The sequence below is a fragment of the Anolis carolinensis genome, chromosome 2, assembly GCF_035594765.1.
Source record: "Anolis carolinensis isolate JA03-04 chromosome 2, rAnoCar3.1.pri, whole genome shotgun sequence".
In the NCBI taxonomy this organism is placed as follows: domain Eukaryota; kingdom Metazoa; phylum Chordata; class Lepidosauria; order Squamata; family Dactyloidae; genus Anolis; species Anolis carolinensis.
Window position 1 is genome coordinate 44,850,156 of NC_085842.1, and position 17,725 is coordinate 44,867,880.

At 41.0% G+C, this 17,725-nt stretch overlaps 1 protein-coding gene across 2 annotated transcripts in view; it reads right to left on the reverse strand.

Annotated features, from left to right (window-relative positions):
• Nucleotides 1–17,725, reverse strand: part of tafa4 (TAFA chemokine like family member 4) — a 168,027-nt gene that overhangs the window by 33,245 nt on the left and 117,057 nt on the right. For both annotated transcript variants that reach the window (XM_062969691.1, XM_008105399.3), the window contains exon 4: nucleotides 385–540. In XM_062969691.1, coding sequence (XP_062825761.1) covers nucleotides 385–540 — 156 coding nt within the window. The remainder of the gene's footprint in view (nucleotides 1–384; nucleotides 541–17,725) is intronic.

A 17,725-nucleotide genomic window follows, 5' to 3' on the forward strand; every position in this document is an offset into this window, starting at 1 on the left:
AATCAATATGACTTTATCTTTCATGGCACATGAAAAGTTGATGACACCAAGTAAAGAAGACAAGAAGTCCTAGCCTAATTTCCTTTTTCTAGCTTGAGGAGAGTTTTAAAGTAGATTTTCTGGCACAAAAAGAGAAAAGGAATACAAAAGTATTAAGGAATCTTCTTGGCACAGACATCGAGTGGACTAGTACATAAATTAAAGAGATTAATTACACCATGATTTAGGCACACACTCATTATTATTAACAAAGAGAAATGTGTCCAAAATTAACAAGGGGGAGGATTGTTCTTTTTCAGACAGCTGGAATTCAAGTCATCAAGGAGACAAGGAGATTTCTATAATTATTAAGCCAGCATGACAAATGAAGCTGAAGCTGCTTACCTTCCACGCAAGAGGGCTGAGCTCGCGTTGTGCCAGCAACCTGCCCAGGGAAGCAAGAACACTTGACAGTTTGTGACCGCTCTTCAATCTTGTTCTTGTTGCAACATCGATGCACTGCAACCACTTCACATGTCCCTTGCTTCACTTGGTGGTGGCCTGTTAATGATGAAGGCACACACTGTTGGCTCAACTATGGTTACAAAAACAGAAGGACATGGTTCCCTCCATTAGACTCCTCCCGTCCCAGTTACAGGCAATCTTATCAGAGCTAGCATCATGCTGACACATCTTTTCTTTGTAACCATGAAAGTAATTCCTGGAAGTTTATATGGTGGGAACTAGATGTGGGGAATTCATGTCATAGTCCCTAACATAAACCCCATATCACCTGACCCTGACCACAATAACAAAGGAATTCAGGAAACTGTATTGCAAAAAAGTAAATGTTCCTTGTTCTGTACAGGTGCAGAGCTTTTTTAAAGCAATAGATACATTTTGTAAGGTTCCCCCTTACATACATTCACATTTTCCCATGCGAAAGAAGTTCTCAGCTATTTAGTTCTGCCAGGTAACTACTATCACTCTATGTGTGTTCAAATACTTTTAGCATTCAATTACTGTGGAACTGGATTTTGTTGGTTTTGAACAGGTGTTGTTGGTGGCTTCTATGCCAATAGGGCAGAGAAGTCATTAATATTTTATTGAAATTTTAACGAAGATAACCAAAGTGCTAATACTAGTCTTGAGGTTGGTTCAGTACCTTGGATAGCTCATTGAAAGTTTGAGCTTTTAAAAGAAGCAGATTCATTCACAAAATAAGACCACCAACTGCTACTGATTTGGATTCTTGTATTCTTCTCTGTTCTGTTGACAACAATGGTGGAGGCAAACTCCACTGAAAACAATGAGAATTTCTTCTGGTAAGACATATACAGAAGTACACTAGAAATGACTGTATGTAATCTATACTGCAGTTTATAATTGACTGCTGAATATCATGCTGCATGAACAATGACAAGATAATAAACTGGCACTTTCCCATTTACAGTGTATTACTTTCCATATAAAATGCTCTGCTGTTCAAAGAAAATATAGCCATTAAAAAGAACATATGCTATAGACATTCATAATTCACTCAGACTACAATCAACTTTCACTAGGGTTAGGAATCCAGGACCCGTAGAAAAATCACAAATATCTCAGGTATCTCACGTTCCCTTTTTCACTCAGTTGATGTATTGATGTCTGGAGCAAAAAGATGGTGGGAGAAAAGAAGCGGGAAAGAGAAAAGAGCTGAGCTAGGTGGGTGAGATGGTGACAGGAGGAGGGCAAGATGGATAAAGGTGATGGGAAGGGGCTGCTGCAGCTGCTCTTATGGCAGGTCTGGACTTCAGTGAGTGAGTGAGTGAGTGAGTGAGTGAGTAAAGTTTACCTTCCCAGTTGGATGCAAGCATACATTGGTAAAATAGAGTCAGGAAATCTAACTGGTGGGGTGGCTGGGCTCCTGCATATTCCCTGGCTCACTCATTCATGTGGGAGGAAGAGATAGCCAAGATGGGTGAATGCAATGTGATTCTTATAATACCCAATTAAGCCCAAACATTCCAAGATCAATACTGTAGGAACAGTTTCTACAGGGACGTTTTACTGTCCATATCCTCCTTCCCACTGCTGTCATCCTGCCCACATGCCATAGCTCTCCCCTCATCTCCCCATCCCACTTCCTCCATCCACATCTCCACTCCTCCCGCATGAGCAAGAGAACATGGACATGGACAAGCCCAGGTGCCCCAACAGTATGATTTCCTGCCAGCAAACAACAATTTGGCTACAGATGATGATGGACACCAGTGTTATTGAAAAGTGAGGCAGGTCAGCAGTGGAGAAGGCAGTGAATAATCTGTGAATAATCAAATCTGCCAAAGTTTAACCTGTGTATGTGAAGAACCAACTGTAGGTTCACAGTTGGATGCCCTAGGATTACATCATTCTGTTCCCACTTGTTTTAAGCCTTCCTTAAAGAATCCCTAAATATGAGCTCAGTTCGACTTTCTGGTCTAAGGAGATTATAAGGTCACTTCCAGACAGAGCCCAAAATGTGGGCCCTGTTGGACTTTTACCCTGCTTTGTCCCAAATTAATTTGATACCCCATTAGACCCGGGCCTCCATGAAAGGCCTGATTCTAATGGGGTATTAGGCCTATGGGGGTGGGGTCAGTTCCCACTTCCTATCTCGCTTGTTCAGACTCTATGAGCTTGGAGAAGCGAGAGGGCACCTCCCTTCCCAAACCCCCAACCCCTTAAAATAAGTAAAAACTTTACCAGGCTGCCATGAACCTCTTCCGGCAGGCCTCCTGGCATGTAGAAATGACGTACTAGGAGATGAGGGTGGTGAAGAGGAAAATTGATTCCCCCCCCCCCAACGCCTCGTGCTGTGACATTTCTATGTGCTTGGAGGCCTGCCAGAGGAGGTTAATGGCAGTCTGGTAAGTTTTTACTTTTTTTAAGAACCTGGTGGGATGTGGCCCCATGCCATCCCAAAAGGTATCAGGATGGCATGGGGACACCCAACCAGGAAAGCCCTTTTTTGGGGTGGGCGTGGGGACAAAAACCCATGCCAAAGCAGGTTTTTTATAGCTGCTTCGCCATGGATTTTCCCCATGTCTGGAAGCACCCTTAGTAAAGAAACCTGCCACATCACTCTGGCCATTTGCTTCTCATAACTAGAAAAGGGATTGACTGAAGGGATTCCCAGAAACCTGGGAAGACCCAATGGACAAGATACATTACCCAGAGAAGTAACAATCCTGCCTCTATTTATTTATTTATTTATTTATTTACAGCATTTATATTCCGCCCTTCTCACCCTGAAGGGGACTCAGGGCGGATCACATTACACATATAGGCAAACATTCAATGCCTTTTAACATAGAACAAAGACAAGACAAACTCGTGACCTCCTGGTCAGAGTGATTCATTGCAGCTGGTTGCAGCTGGCTTGGTCTCCAGCCTGCGCCACAGCCCGGGTCTCTACCTCACAGCACCTTCTTGAAATTTCCTAATCAACCACCACTTTGAATCTCCTTCCAGAGAGAAAAAATGGGGTATAAATAAACATAATAATAATAACAAATCTATCCATTACATTACTCTCTCTTTTACTTGCCTCCTCCCAGCTTATGGGGCAATGACAGAACGGGTTTTTCCCATATATATGTTGACAGAGAGTGTCTAGATAGGCAGGAAAATGATGGCAGAAAATAAGATTGTGTCTCTTCTATGTCATTCCATTCTCAGATGAAAAAAATCAGTTCCAACAGAGTTTCCTAGAAATGAGGGCTTTTATAGATGTGCTGCTAGGGGTGTTTTTGTTTTTTTTAATGGTGTATTATAAAAAGTTTAATTCTAGATGTAGTTTAATTGTATTTTATTAATATAATAATTATTGTATATTTTAGCTATCTTTTTGTAACAAATTGTAAAATATATTTGTTTGAATTTTGGTAAGCTGCCTTAGAACCAGATTGATGTAATGGTTTGTGCATTCTGGAAACCAGGGTTTGGATCCCTTGATTGTAAGTATTAAATGACCTGAAAGCATACGACGACGACGACGACGACGACGACAACAACAACAACAACAACAACAACAACAACAAGCCACCTTGGGTTCCAATATTGGGGAAAGGGTGGAATATATGAATCAAGGAAGGAGAGAAGGTTCAAGCCACAACCTGTTAATATTTATTTAAGAAGGAAGGAAAAGAAAGAAAGTCATTAAGTAATATCACTTTCCTCCTAAAAGTCCACTATTAATAGTACTGTGACATATGCTGCCTTGTGGCTTTCAGGTGCAGCTCAAAAAATACTAAAGACCAAGGATGCATCAGGTACATTCAGATATACTTCATGTTTACTTTATACAAAGCTGTAGCATTTGTTTTCCAACAACCTTATCAATTTATGCATGATGGTTTCTTCAATTATGATAATGTGATTTATATATTGCAGATTTGATGCTGATCTTATTTCTGATGGCACACAAAACCCAAGATGATAGTCAAAGACAAGAGTAGGCATTCCCTAAGCGTTAAAGCGATAGAGAGAGAACATTCATAACGAGTGCTCCCTCCAGTTTCCCATGCTGCTCCAGAAAATCAGATACTAGAAGCATTGAAATTAATATTCACTGGAGATGTTCACGAAAAAAAATCCTTTGTTTCCTTAGTGCTATCGTTTTGTTTCAACCGTTTGTGTACACAAAATGAATGACATTTTAGTAGGAAATGAGAGGTGACACGAAAATGAAAGCCACACAATCATCATGCTTGCTTTCGTTTTCCTTTCGTATCCGCCCCATTACAATAAGCAGGTACTGACAGAGGACTGCTTTCCCATTACAGGTGATGTGTACCAAATGGGTGTTAATAATAATATTAATATAAATAACGATAGTCACTCTGGTAGCCTAAGCTGAGTCTGAGAGAGGTCTGCTTCCCCATGACATCTGATGTGTACCATTGGATTTTAATATTAATATTAATAACAATAGTTATTATGGGACCCTAAGCTGAGTCTGAGAGAGGAGTGCTTCCCCATTACATCTGATGTGTACTAATGGATCTTAATAATAAAAATAATATTAATAATAATAGTTATTCTGGGACCCTAAGCTGAGTCTGAGAGAGGAGTGCTTCTTCATTATATCTGATGTGAACTAAAAGTTGGTGGGCTAAAAGGGGTCGAAATGCCTTCCGTGTGTGGTGATTTTCACCCCTCTAGCCCAATTTTCTTTTCTTTTTTTCATAAGCCAGTTGCAAATTCTGTTTGTATAGGTGCCCCATTTTGTTAGCAGGAACAAATTCAAAAATTAGATGAAACAAATGAAATTACACAAAACAATCAGCAATTCCATACAAAAGCACAACACTAATATTCACAGAGAACACTAAGGTCTTAATATCCAAGAAAGCTTACTGAGAGACAGCTGCAATTTCTTCTCTCCCCACTTCTACCCATACCTAAATCCAAACATTTCCTACATGCACATACCTGTGGAGAGGACAGGCATCTTATCAGCAGGGCAGTGAAATCCTGTAATCTCAAGTAAGATATCTGCCTATCTGGGCTTGGAAACACCGGTCAACACCGGCAATTCTTAGATTGTAGCCCATTTGAGCATTGGAGACCAGGGTTAGAGTCCTCACTTGGCCACGGAAATCCACTGAGGGTTTCACATTTTTTCTGCCTCAGAGAAAGGCAAGGGCAAACCTATTCTGCCAAGACAATCATGCCAAGACAAACTCCATAACTTAAGATCACCATAAGTTATAAATAAATTAAAGGCACACAACAAGTTCAAAAAGGATATAAATTTCAAGTCCTGTTAGAATTAACCAACTACCTGTTGGAGGGATATTACAGGATTCACCTTTACAGTATTAACAACCACTCTTTTCTGCAACATTTACATAAAAACAGGACAAAATAAAACGGATGGGGTAAAGGGAAAAAATGTTAATTGTAATTTTCTTCTTAAATCTATTCTTTCTTTCTTTCTTTCTTTCTTTCTTTCTTTCTTTCTTTCTTTCTTTCTTTTGTGGACTCAATACATTTTCTCACCTAGAGTAAAATCATAGACTCATAGAGTTGGAAGAGATCCCATGAGACATCTAATCAAATCCCCTGCCATGCAGGCAAAGCACAATCAAAGTATCCCTAACAGATGGCCATGCAGTTTTTGTTTAAAAGCCTCCAAGGAAGGAGCTTCCGCCACACTCAAAGCAGAGAGTTCCTGTTGAACAGCTCTAATATTCAGGTGGAATCTCCTTTCCTGTAATTTGAATCCATTGCTCCGAGGCCTAGTCTCAAGGGCAGCAGAAAACAAGCCTGCTCCTTTTTCTTTATGACATCCTTTGATATATTTATACATGGTGATTATGACTCCTCTCAACCTCCTCTTCTGCAGGCTAAACATACTCAGTTCTTTAAGACACTCTCACAGGGTATGAACTTCACATACTTTGAACTTTCTAACAAAGCTCTGATGACAACTAGAAAAAAATGTGCTTTTCCCTGTTGATTTATGACAACCCCATACATTTTATTGGATTTCCTTAGGCATTGAGGGGGAGCCTCTGGTGGCCTAGGGGATAAAAGCCTTGTGACTTGAAGGTTGGGTTGCTAACCTGAAGGCTGCCAGGTTCGAATCCCACCCGGGGAGAGCGCGGGTGAGCTCCCTCTATCAGCTCCAGCTCCATGCGGGGACATGAGAGAAGTTTCCCACAAGGATGGTAAAACATCAAAACATCCGGGCGTCCCCTGGGCAACGTCCTTGCAGACGGCCAATTCTCTCACTCTAGAAGCAACTCCGGTTGCTCCTGACACGAAAAAAAGGCATTGAGGGGATTGCCTTTGCCTTTCACTGAAATACAGCCTATATGGCCTGGTATTCCCCAATGAACTCCCTTCCAAGTGCTAATCAGGCCTGATTCCACCTAGCTTCCAAGATCACTACCTATTAAAAAACAGTTAATACATTAAAAGTGCTGTCAAAATGGTAGATGATACTGGACTGTATAACTCAGTGGGGAAAAGATTAGTCCATAATAGTGTGCAAGCAAAGAAAAACTAGTCAGGTGCCACTTTTCCCAATGCTGTGGTCCTTTCCACTACCTTATCTCATATTGAATCATACAATCTTACTCAGTCACCCTGACATTCCTGCTTTTTGTCTCCCCCTATTCGCCCCTACTGTTCAATATGAAGTCAAAAGCAACTTGCAGAGGAGTAGTGAATCTTTTCTGTTTTTCTGCCCAAAATTTAAAATATTTACCCAAGGTGCTGAATATGTTTTTGGAAAACACCAAAAGAAAACCAGAGGGAGAGGGTTACTTTCAAGACATAATTTAAAAAGTAATACAAGGGCAATGAACAATATTATAAGAAACAAAAGGGATGCAATACAAGATAAGCCAATAGGCAATGCAATATGACAAAATATTGAAACTTATAAACCATATGCAAGCAAATGACAACTATCTGCATAATGCAAGCATTAAATAAACAAATAGTAATGATAGATTGTTTCAATAAGATGCCAGTCAGACAGTACGTACACACATCCCTCCACATTTACAATTTTGACTTTTGCGGATTTGATCATTCATAGATTTGATTAAACATATTATCTCTAGGAATCTCTAGCTCCTCCAATGTGATTCTATGTTCAAATTCATCTAGCTTTCTGGAGAACCTCTATTGAAATTCTATAAGTTCTCTAATGAAATTGAAACAGAAGTCATGCTGAATAGCTTAGACATTCCTAAAGGGGAATTCTCTCAAGTAAAAAATAATAGTGATTTCTTTATTTGTGATTTTTCACTTTTACAGAGGACTTGTGTCCCCAACCCCAGCAAATGTGGAGCACTGATTGTAATACACAATAACAGCCGATCGACAACACAACAGACAATATACAACACATGTAAGGATCCACAAATCCAGATAACAATTAAAAACATGAGTGGCTATTGTCTTGATTGTTTAGAGACCATTATTTGAATCTATTTTGGGGACAACATTCAGGACCTTGGATAGCTTCTTTACAATGCAGAGCAAGGCCTCCAGCAAATTCAGCCTAGAGGAAATTCATTGCCCCGCTGCCCCCACTCCTTTATCACTTTCTCACATAAGTCCTAAACTTCTCTCACTCTCTCACTGTCAGATACTTGCTCATCTTCTCATTCTCAGCTTTCTCCCCCCCCCCACCCTCCTCCCCTTCTCCTCTTTAGATTGCAAGGTCTTCAAGGCATTGGTTACGGCTTATCAGTGTTTGCAAAGCCTTAGGTAAATTAACCGCCCAATGTGATAGCAATTTCTTTTAATAATTGAGTTAGTTGAGCAGAAGTGTGATTTGGAGAATAATAAAACAGAGTCATCAAAGCAGCACAAATGTTTCTTGCACAGAAAGAAAAATAATAGACCTAAATGTGGGATTTGCATTACAAGTCAAAGGAAAGCATAACAAAAGAAATAAAGATGTTATAGAATAATAGAATTGGAGGAAACTACTAAGGCTATCCAGTCCAATCCCATTCTGCCATGCAGGAATTCACAACTACAGCACTCCCAACAGATGGCCATCTAGCCTCTGTTTAAAAACCTCCAGAAAAGACTCCACCACCCTTCAAGGCAGCATGTTCCACGGTTCACCAGTTCTTGCCATGAGGAAGAACTCCTCATTGATGCAATACCCTTTTAAATATTTAACATGGCTTTCATTTCCACTCTTAACCTTTCTATCTCCACGCTAAACATACCCAGCTACCTAAGCCACTCCTCATAGGGCTTGAATTGTGTCTCCCAGAAGTGAGACACAGTATTCTCATGAGGTCTGACGAAAGCAGAATAGAGTGACACTATTGCTTCCCTCTTGAGACACATTGTTCCTATTGATGCAATTTCCAATTACACTGGCTTTTTAAGTTGCTGCATTACATTGTTGACTCATAGAATCATAGAGTTGGAAGAGACCTCGTGGGCCATCCAGTCCAACCCCCTGCCAAGAAGCAGGAAAATTGCATTCAAAGCATCCCCAACAGAAGTTCATGTTCATCTTATTCTTCTCTCCCTTCAAAGGCCATGCCCTTCAAATGGAAGGAGAGATAAAAGGACAACCTATACACCAAGATCTTTCCATTCTTACCCAAAGCCTCATAATTCCTTGTTATATCTGGAAGGCTCTGTCTTACAGTTTCATTGGTTCCCATGTGGATCAAAAGAAATGAATAATGGTCCATACACTTGATGAGTCTTCTCAGCCTCTCTGTTACATCATGAATTTTTGAACCAAGGAGACAACACACCTCATGAGGAGAAATTCTGGCAGATTTGCAAATCACTGCTTTTGTCCTTCTTGGTAGGAAGTCCCCTGCCACCACTACATGTCTTCTCTGAAGATTAGTTGGGCTATTCAAAATGATACATTTTCAGAGGTCAAGCACACATTCTCTGGGGACTGACATTGTTGCTTTTGTTGCTGTGTCCTGTCATCACTTATTAGGAAGAGAACTTCAAATAGATTCTGTCCCCATCCTTCTACTTCTATGTGCCACTGTTCTCCTATGTTTGAAAACTATCCTCCTCCTCATAAGTGTCATCTCTTTTGTGTTCCTCATCCAGGACAGCTTCCTCTGCTCTATGCAAGGAAACCTTTCGCTCCCTAATACATTGAAGAATAGATACACAGGCCTCAAGTTGTTGCACCTTCTCTTCCAACAATAGCCATGAACTTGTATTTGCTATGGGTATGGTTACCTATATCCTTTGATAAAAATACAAACATACCACAGCAGTTGCAGGTGACTGCAGCAGCTCCCCACCCTCCATATTCAGTAATCTTAAGTACACGCTGAATCAGAAATTTGAGACTCCCCCTAAACACCCACACAAAACTAGTGTTGGTCTTCTCTATTAACCAAGCTTCTGTTCACTAAGCTCTAGGGATTGGGGCTTTAGTCATATAAAGAGCTAATTTGACATTGTTTTATAGTCTCCAACAAAGTTTCTGAATCACTTCTTCTCAGCAAATGCCTCACTCCCCTGAGACTATGTACTCAGACGCAGGATCTGGGGTTACAAAAAATAGAATCTCAAAATGGAATATTAGAATACTAACAAACAGGCACACATGTGCACAAAGAAGCTTCAAGACACCCTAGATTCTTATGTTGATAGAAATTCAATTATCAGAACAGTTGAATTAAGGCAAGAGAATCAGGTGAGTTGCTGTCTTCAACTGGGAGTCACATTAAGATAGGAATCCTGAAAGCCATAATCCTTAATTTGGAAATATCCCAAATCTATCCCTTCTGTGTTAGTAAGATTAAACAAAAGGAGAATGTTTGCATCATGTTCTCATGGATACTGTGGTTTACTACACCACGTTTCATGATTTAACATAGCATCCAAATACAAGCATTATCTTTTCTTCACTCATTGATTAAACTATTGAGTTCATTATCATAAGATGCAGCATTGACCATCAAACCAGATACCTTCAAAGGGATTGTGGAGATGATTATTAGGATCATCATCATGATTTCTTTATATAGCACCATCAAGTATACATGATGCTTTACAGTAGAATAACTAATAACAGTGGGTCCTATCAAAAGCATACAATCTAAAATATTTGTAAATACACACACAGAGAGAGAGAGAGAGCTGTACCACAAAAATTACCCAGAAAAGGCAGGGGGACAACACAAAGCAAATGGACCAATGCATGTAATCAAAATATACAAAACTATGTCAAACTAAAATCCCAAAGACTTTGGAAGACAAAAAAAAGTTTGCTTCTGCTGGATTTATGGAAAATAAAACTATAAGTAGCACACCACTGACTATGGATAGGTAGCCACCCAGTACCAGAAGTAACACACATATATATCACTTTCAGAAACTCACAAGTAGATACATTTCATGCTTGCAAGTTGCCTATGAGCAGTGGTTTTACTGGTGTATGAACAGAATACTGGACTAAACAGCCTTGTGTTTCATTCAGCATGCATCTTCCTAGGTTCTTATATTTAAAAAGGAACATAGATTATTCTCATCCCACACTACTTTACACATGCATGTTAACACTAATATTATTCATGTGGTTGAAAAAGTGACTTTCTCAAGGCAATCTGGAGTTGCTCTATAAGATTTCAGATCCGAGCTGGAATTTAACACAGATCCAAGGCCAATACTCTATCTACTAGAACGCATGAACTCTATGATATCCATATCTGGGATAACATGTGTGTTCCATTAATTGGCATTCAAACCTAGGGTGGTAGACTGGAAAATACGCAAGAGGAAATGAAGTTTTTCATTTTCACACTGAATAATGTATAGGAAATATGAGATTTTATGCCACCCTCCCTGCCCCACTGCACTTTTAAACAAAATAAGCTACAGCTGTGAGATGCATAATGCATTTCACAGGAAGTTGGGAAAATGTTGATCGCAGCATAAAAGTGTCTCTCTCAGCCAGTGTGTTACGTTTATGGGCAGGTTATGTATTTTTGTGGAAGTGCCTAATATCTATGTAATAGCAATAAAATAAAGCCTCCAAAGGGCAACAGATGCATTGTAAACTGAGAAATAAATAAGCCCAAGAACATCACTCTGCCCTTCCATATTCCATTAGATCAATGCTTAAAATCTTCAGGTACATATTCTCAAGAATAAATAAAGAGCAGAATTTGAAAAAGTAAAAATATTACAGCAGATATTTGAGATAGTGAAGAAACTACACATAGTTTTGTTTGCTAATAAGGTATTTATTATTTATTTACAGTATTTATGTTCCACCCTTCTTACCCCAAAGGGGACTCAGAGCAGATTACAATGCACATATACATGGAAAACATTCAATGCCATTATTAGACATACAACATGCAGACACAATCAGGGCCGGCCCAACGCGGAGGCCATTGAAGCGCCCGCTTCGGGCGCACAGTCCCGGGGACGCCATAGAGGCCAGCCGGGCAAGGGTGCGTGGGGCGGGAGGCGGGGCCCCGTCTGGGCGGAGCCCCGCCTCCCGCCCCGTGCACCCTGGCCCCGCCTCTCACGCTGTGTGAGAGGCGGGGTCAGGATGAGCAGCGTGGGTTGGCCCCGCCTCCCGCGCAGCTCACCCTCGCCCGTCTGGCCTTTTCCAGGTGGCCAGACTGCAGCGGAGGTGTCTCCAGACAGTGATCGTGGCCTGGAGACACCTCCGCTGCAGTCTGGCCACCTGGAAAAGGCCAGGGCGCGCGGGGCGGGAGGCAAGGCCCCGTTTGGGCGGAGCCCCACCTCCCGGCCTGCGCGCCCTGGCCCCGCCTCCCATGCTGCGTGAGAGGCGGGGTCAGGGCGAGCAGCATGGGAGGCGGGGCCAAGGTGTGGGAGGCGGGGCCAGGCATGGCCACACCTCCCGCAGCACGAGGGGCGCAATTTTCGCCCCCCACTTAATATTTAAAGTTTTCTCGGGCCGGCCCTGCACACAATAGAGACAATTTGACATTTTCCAGCTTCTGGCTTCATGAGGATATGTGTGATTCTGGCCACAGGGGGAGCTGCCGCTTCATCATACACTGTGACACCGCGTCATTTTTGATGGTAGAACTTCCTCATTGCTCTTTGCTTGCGGCTGGCAGTTTTATGGTGTTGTAAATTAAGTTAAATTAACTTCCCCTGCTTTAAGTGGTATCTACTCTCATTGAGACTAATAGTGAAATTTAGGTCCAATCAACTGTATTCCAACTAAGATGTCATTGATGGAGGTCATACCTAACCTTGGCTGTCAATATGCAAGGACTTTAAGGTTCTGCTTGTACGTCTGTAAACTAGATATAACAATACCACCAAAGTTTCTCCCAGTATGCTTTCTTATGCCAAGAAAACACAAGTACAGTGGCCCCTAGAATGTTGTAACTGAGACAGCAAATAGCCCTTAACAATAGTATTTATTTAACACTAAATATCAATGATTATTGAAAATCATTAGCAATAACCATTTAACTTCCAGGTAATGAAAATAATATTGCACCTCATTAATACAATTTTACACTATCAAGCCAATAATATACATTGTTCCCTCACGACTTTGCGGTTCACTTTTCACGGATTCGCTGTTTTGCGGTTTTTCAATAAACTCTTAAAGACTATTATAAATCATAAAAAATTACAATTTACAGCCTAAGGAAGGGAGGAAGGAGAAGCCAAAGGGAGAAAAAAGGAGCCCAAGCAACAACAGGAGGAGAAGGAGGAGATTTATCAACATACGATTGGTTGATAAAGACTTAAAATAGCATATAACTACTAAAATAATGTATAAATATTAAAATAAATATAGTGTTCCTACTTCACGGATTTTCACTCATTGCAGGTGGTCCTGGAACCTAACCCCCATTATATGTGAGGGAACACTATATAGTTTTGCAAGATCCAAGATTCAAGATTACTTGAAAAGTTGTAAGAATTTAGTGCAATGGACTCTGATATATTTGGATGTATTACTGACAGTGATATGTTCTCACAAAGCAGGGCAAATAGCATGATATAATGGCAGAAGTTTTCTTTGCCATGGCAGTACAATTCTGAGGTCCTGCCCTCTATCACTAACTATATCCACACAAATAAAACAGAGTTCAGAGGGATCCAGTCTTTTCATTCACAAGGATGCAGGCTAGTCCACAATGTCTGATAATTGCTGCTTAGTCCCTCTTTAACAGAGGGAGCAGTTTCAATAAATACAGCAAACAACTGGAAGAAGAAAGATCAGTGTGATAATCAAACCAGCATTTATGATTTGTTACTCCCCTAACAGAATCTAAAGCCAGCATCTGGTTTATGATTTCTGACTTTTTAGGGAGAGCAATCAAGAAATTGGGCTCAATTACCCACATTTTGAAAATATTCCCTCCCAAATGAGCAGAGTTTCATTTTGCTATTTTAATATAAGGGATGCCATTTTACTACTCCATTGTATATAATGGAAATTTAACATCCACAGATTTTAGTATCTATGGGGTGTCCGGGAAACAAATTCCAGCAGATACCAAAGACCAATACACCTTCCTGTGTGTGAACTGGTTTGCAGTATGTTTAAGATGGCATCTCTTTGTATATTGTCTGTTCCAATAATCTCATTTTAAATTTTCTACAGTGGAAGGAAAACAATCCTACAGATGTGCCTCTTCATCCCTCAGTGAGGCTTTGAATGAAGGCATCACTCTTGGTTGGTTTTAGAGGTCATTGGAAAGCTTAGGGCTGGTGATGAGATATGGACCATTTGAATGATTCATTGCTTGGACAATAGTTTTCCCCATCCTGCCTCCTGCCAGCACCATGCCTACCTAGGCATGCATTTTGCTATGAACAGAGATATGTACTTTGATCACTGAGCACTGGGTAAATTTACAGCAGGTATTGTATGAAATCGAAACAACTCACATTGAAAGCTAAAGTGCAGATAAATAACAGCAATATAAAGATTGTGTTTCACCACAGAGCGGAATGCTGGAAGATGACAGCTATGATCTCACATAAGTCAAACACATTTCAAAACAACTGTCTACAGAGAATAATGGGGATTTAAGGGTGGGAGATTGAGAAAGGAAGAAATGCACTATTCTAAAGGGAAAGCAAGATGTCAATGGATAGGTAGTTGATGCAATATGGCAAAGATAGGCAACTGCAGCAGGTCCAGGGCCCACATTACTTCCCCTGGGACACTTGAGGTGGTAGTGACTATGAAAATAGGGAGAGGGAATGGTAGAAACAAAAATATGGAATTGTTTGGAAGTCCAGTTTGAAAAACAGGTGTTTTCCACTGTTAAACCTACAGGAGTCATGATGGTGCAATGAGTTAAAGCCTTGTGCTGGCTGAACTGCTGACCTGAAGGTTGGGTTGCATACCTGAAGGCTGCCTGTTCAGATCTGCAAGATGGGTGAGCTTCCGTATGTCAGCACTAGCTTGTGAGGACATGAGAGAATCTTCCCAGTAGGATGGTAACTCATCCGGGTGTCCCCTGGGCAACGTCTCTATAGACGGCCGATTCTCTAAGACCAGAAGTGGCTTGCAATATGTTCTCAAGTCGCTTCTGACACAAAAAAAAGGTTAAACTTATTCAAAAGGTAACATTAGGTGTGTCTTCAAATTGTGTGATGATTTATTGTGACCCTGTGAATTTTGTGGAATTTTCATATGAACCACTTTGAATATTAAGATCATCTGAGGAGGCCCTGGATTCTGTCCCGCCTGCTTCGCAAGCACAACTGGCAGGGACGAGAGACAGGGCCTTCTCATTGGTGGCCCCTTGGCTGTGGAATTCCCTCCCTAGCAATATAAGACCAGCCCCCTCCTTTCTGACATTCAGAAGGAAAGTAAAGACCTGTCTCGGGATCAAGCTTTTGGATAATTGCATAGTGTAATAATAGATGTTTCCAACTCTACACTTTATGCAGGAGGCTAATTTAACTAATTTACAACACCATTAAATTGCCAGCAGCGTGCGGAAGAATGAAGAAGTACTCCATCAAGGACTCGGTGTCACAAGTGGACGATGAAGCAGCAGCTCCTCCTGTGGCCAGAATCGAGCATACTCTCATGAAGCCGGAAGCTGGAAAATGTTAAATTGCCTCTGTGTGTGTCTATATGTCATATGTTTAATCACATTGAATGTTTGCCATGTATATGTGCATTGTAATCTGCCCTGAGTCCCCTTTGGGGTGAGAAGGGCTGAATATAAATACTGTAAATAAATAAAATAAATACATTCCTTGCCTGTCTTCATTTGAAGAATTCTGTTTAAATGGTACTTAGACTGACCCACCTTCACCCCAGAGAAATTAGGACACATTTGTCTCTGCTCCCATTTCCCACTAGCAACCAAAGTTTCAGAAATGAAGACTGGCAGTCAATGGATGTAGAAAGTGGTGATTCTCCTACCCATACAGTATTTGTGTTGTCCTTCTTTTTGAATTTGGACAATTGACAGGGAAGAAGTCATGCTGTTTTCCCACATTTTGCCAGCCCCTGGAATGATGGCTAGTTTTGGGCACTTGAAGAAGGGTGGCTCAAGGGGAATTTCTGCTATCATAGCTGTGCTCTCTCTAAAATACCTACTCCAGATTCCACTTCTTTTTTCTTCATTGCCCTCTGCACCATCTGCTCATAGGGTTGTGTGGGATGCCATAAGTCACCACACTGCGGTGATACCAACCCTAATGATGGCACTGTTTAACCAGAGATGTGCCAGAGATGCTGGAATTTTATCTCTCACCTAAAGCACAGGGTCGCACTAGATGACTGCTAAAACCACTGATGATGATACTACAAAATGCTGAAACACCAAAACTATCCATTTAGCTACAGGGTATCTTCTGATCTCAGCAGCTGCCTCCATTCAAGCGCTCCAAATCAGATCCATCTCATAAAAGAAAGAAGGCTGCTGTTTTCCCCTTTTCTTGCCAGTTGACACCCATTCGTTTCCTGAGTAACAAAAACTCTATCTTCTCATCTCCTGAATGACAGAGCTTTCTGCAGAAGGAGAGACCAACCTGCGAATCTTGTAATCAGTGTGCACAACATAGTGAGGCAGTACAACTGCAAAGCAGGTTTGAAGAATTGGTTTAAAAAAGAGAAGATGAGAAGGAGTGAGTTCCTAAAGATATCGGGGGAAGCCATTATGGAAGGAAGTGGAAAGACACAAATGAGGCAAAGTTCCATTGAAAAAAACACACTTTGAAGCATGAAATCCTTATTAAAAATAGTGGGGATGCTTCATGCTCGTGATTAAACACTGCGTCATGCCAGCACTCCAAATGTGTGCAGCACAACCGTGAAAGCATCTAGCCCATTGGCCTTTGATAGTTATTATTCTGGGGTCTGCCATACCACTCCATGCCTGTTACCAGGAGCCATGCCAAAACATGAGGGCCTGGAAATAAAGAATATCTTACTGCCTTTGAAAAACCCATAGGAAATGCATGTAAAAGGGCTGTGACATATATACACTCACACATACACCCCCCCCCCTATTTGTCACACCAGGCAGAAATATTTTAAAAAGCTGCTTCAGCTCTGCAAATGAACCACTTATCCCACTCCACACTTCATTAGGTGTCTCCCACCCAGGCTGCAGAGAAATTCAGCGCTTGCCTTTTCTGTCACTCCAGTTTAAAAGGAGGAACATGACAGCAATATAGAGCAAAAACCCCATATGTTTTTTAACCCAAAATTTGACAGATTTATTGTTTCAAACAAAGCTCAGATTTCTTCTCAGGCAAACATCTAGCCGAAGGAAGGAAGTCATGTAGTTTTCCAAAGACTACAGGATTGCAACTCTGATCATTCTTTCCCACTGGCTGTGCTAGCAAAGCCCAATGGGAGTTGTATCTGAGAAAGTTCGTTTTACCCACCCATGAACTAGTCCACTAGTACATACATGTCAGATGGATATTCCAAGGAGAAATTGAGAGCTGGGAACACATCTGTGACCCTTTCAGCCCAACTCAATTATAGAGCTATCATTTCACTTGGGCTCTGAAGTTAGTTTGCAATTTACCAGCAGCTTCTTTCCTTTGTGCACCAAATCTCTCCACCACTTTGGGGGGAAAGTGTCAGAACATGTTTATATGTTAAGAAAACTTTTTGCTTGTCATATTATATTGTATTTGTAAGGTGATAGAAACATTGTAATTGAAAAATCTGAAAGACCATATTCTCCCATTTGAGCCTGCCTGTATTTTGAGCTCTGCTTCCTTGGAAGGACTTCTGTGGGAACACAAGGAAGAGCCTTTTTGGTGG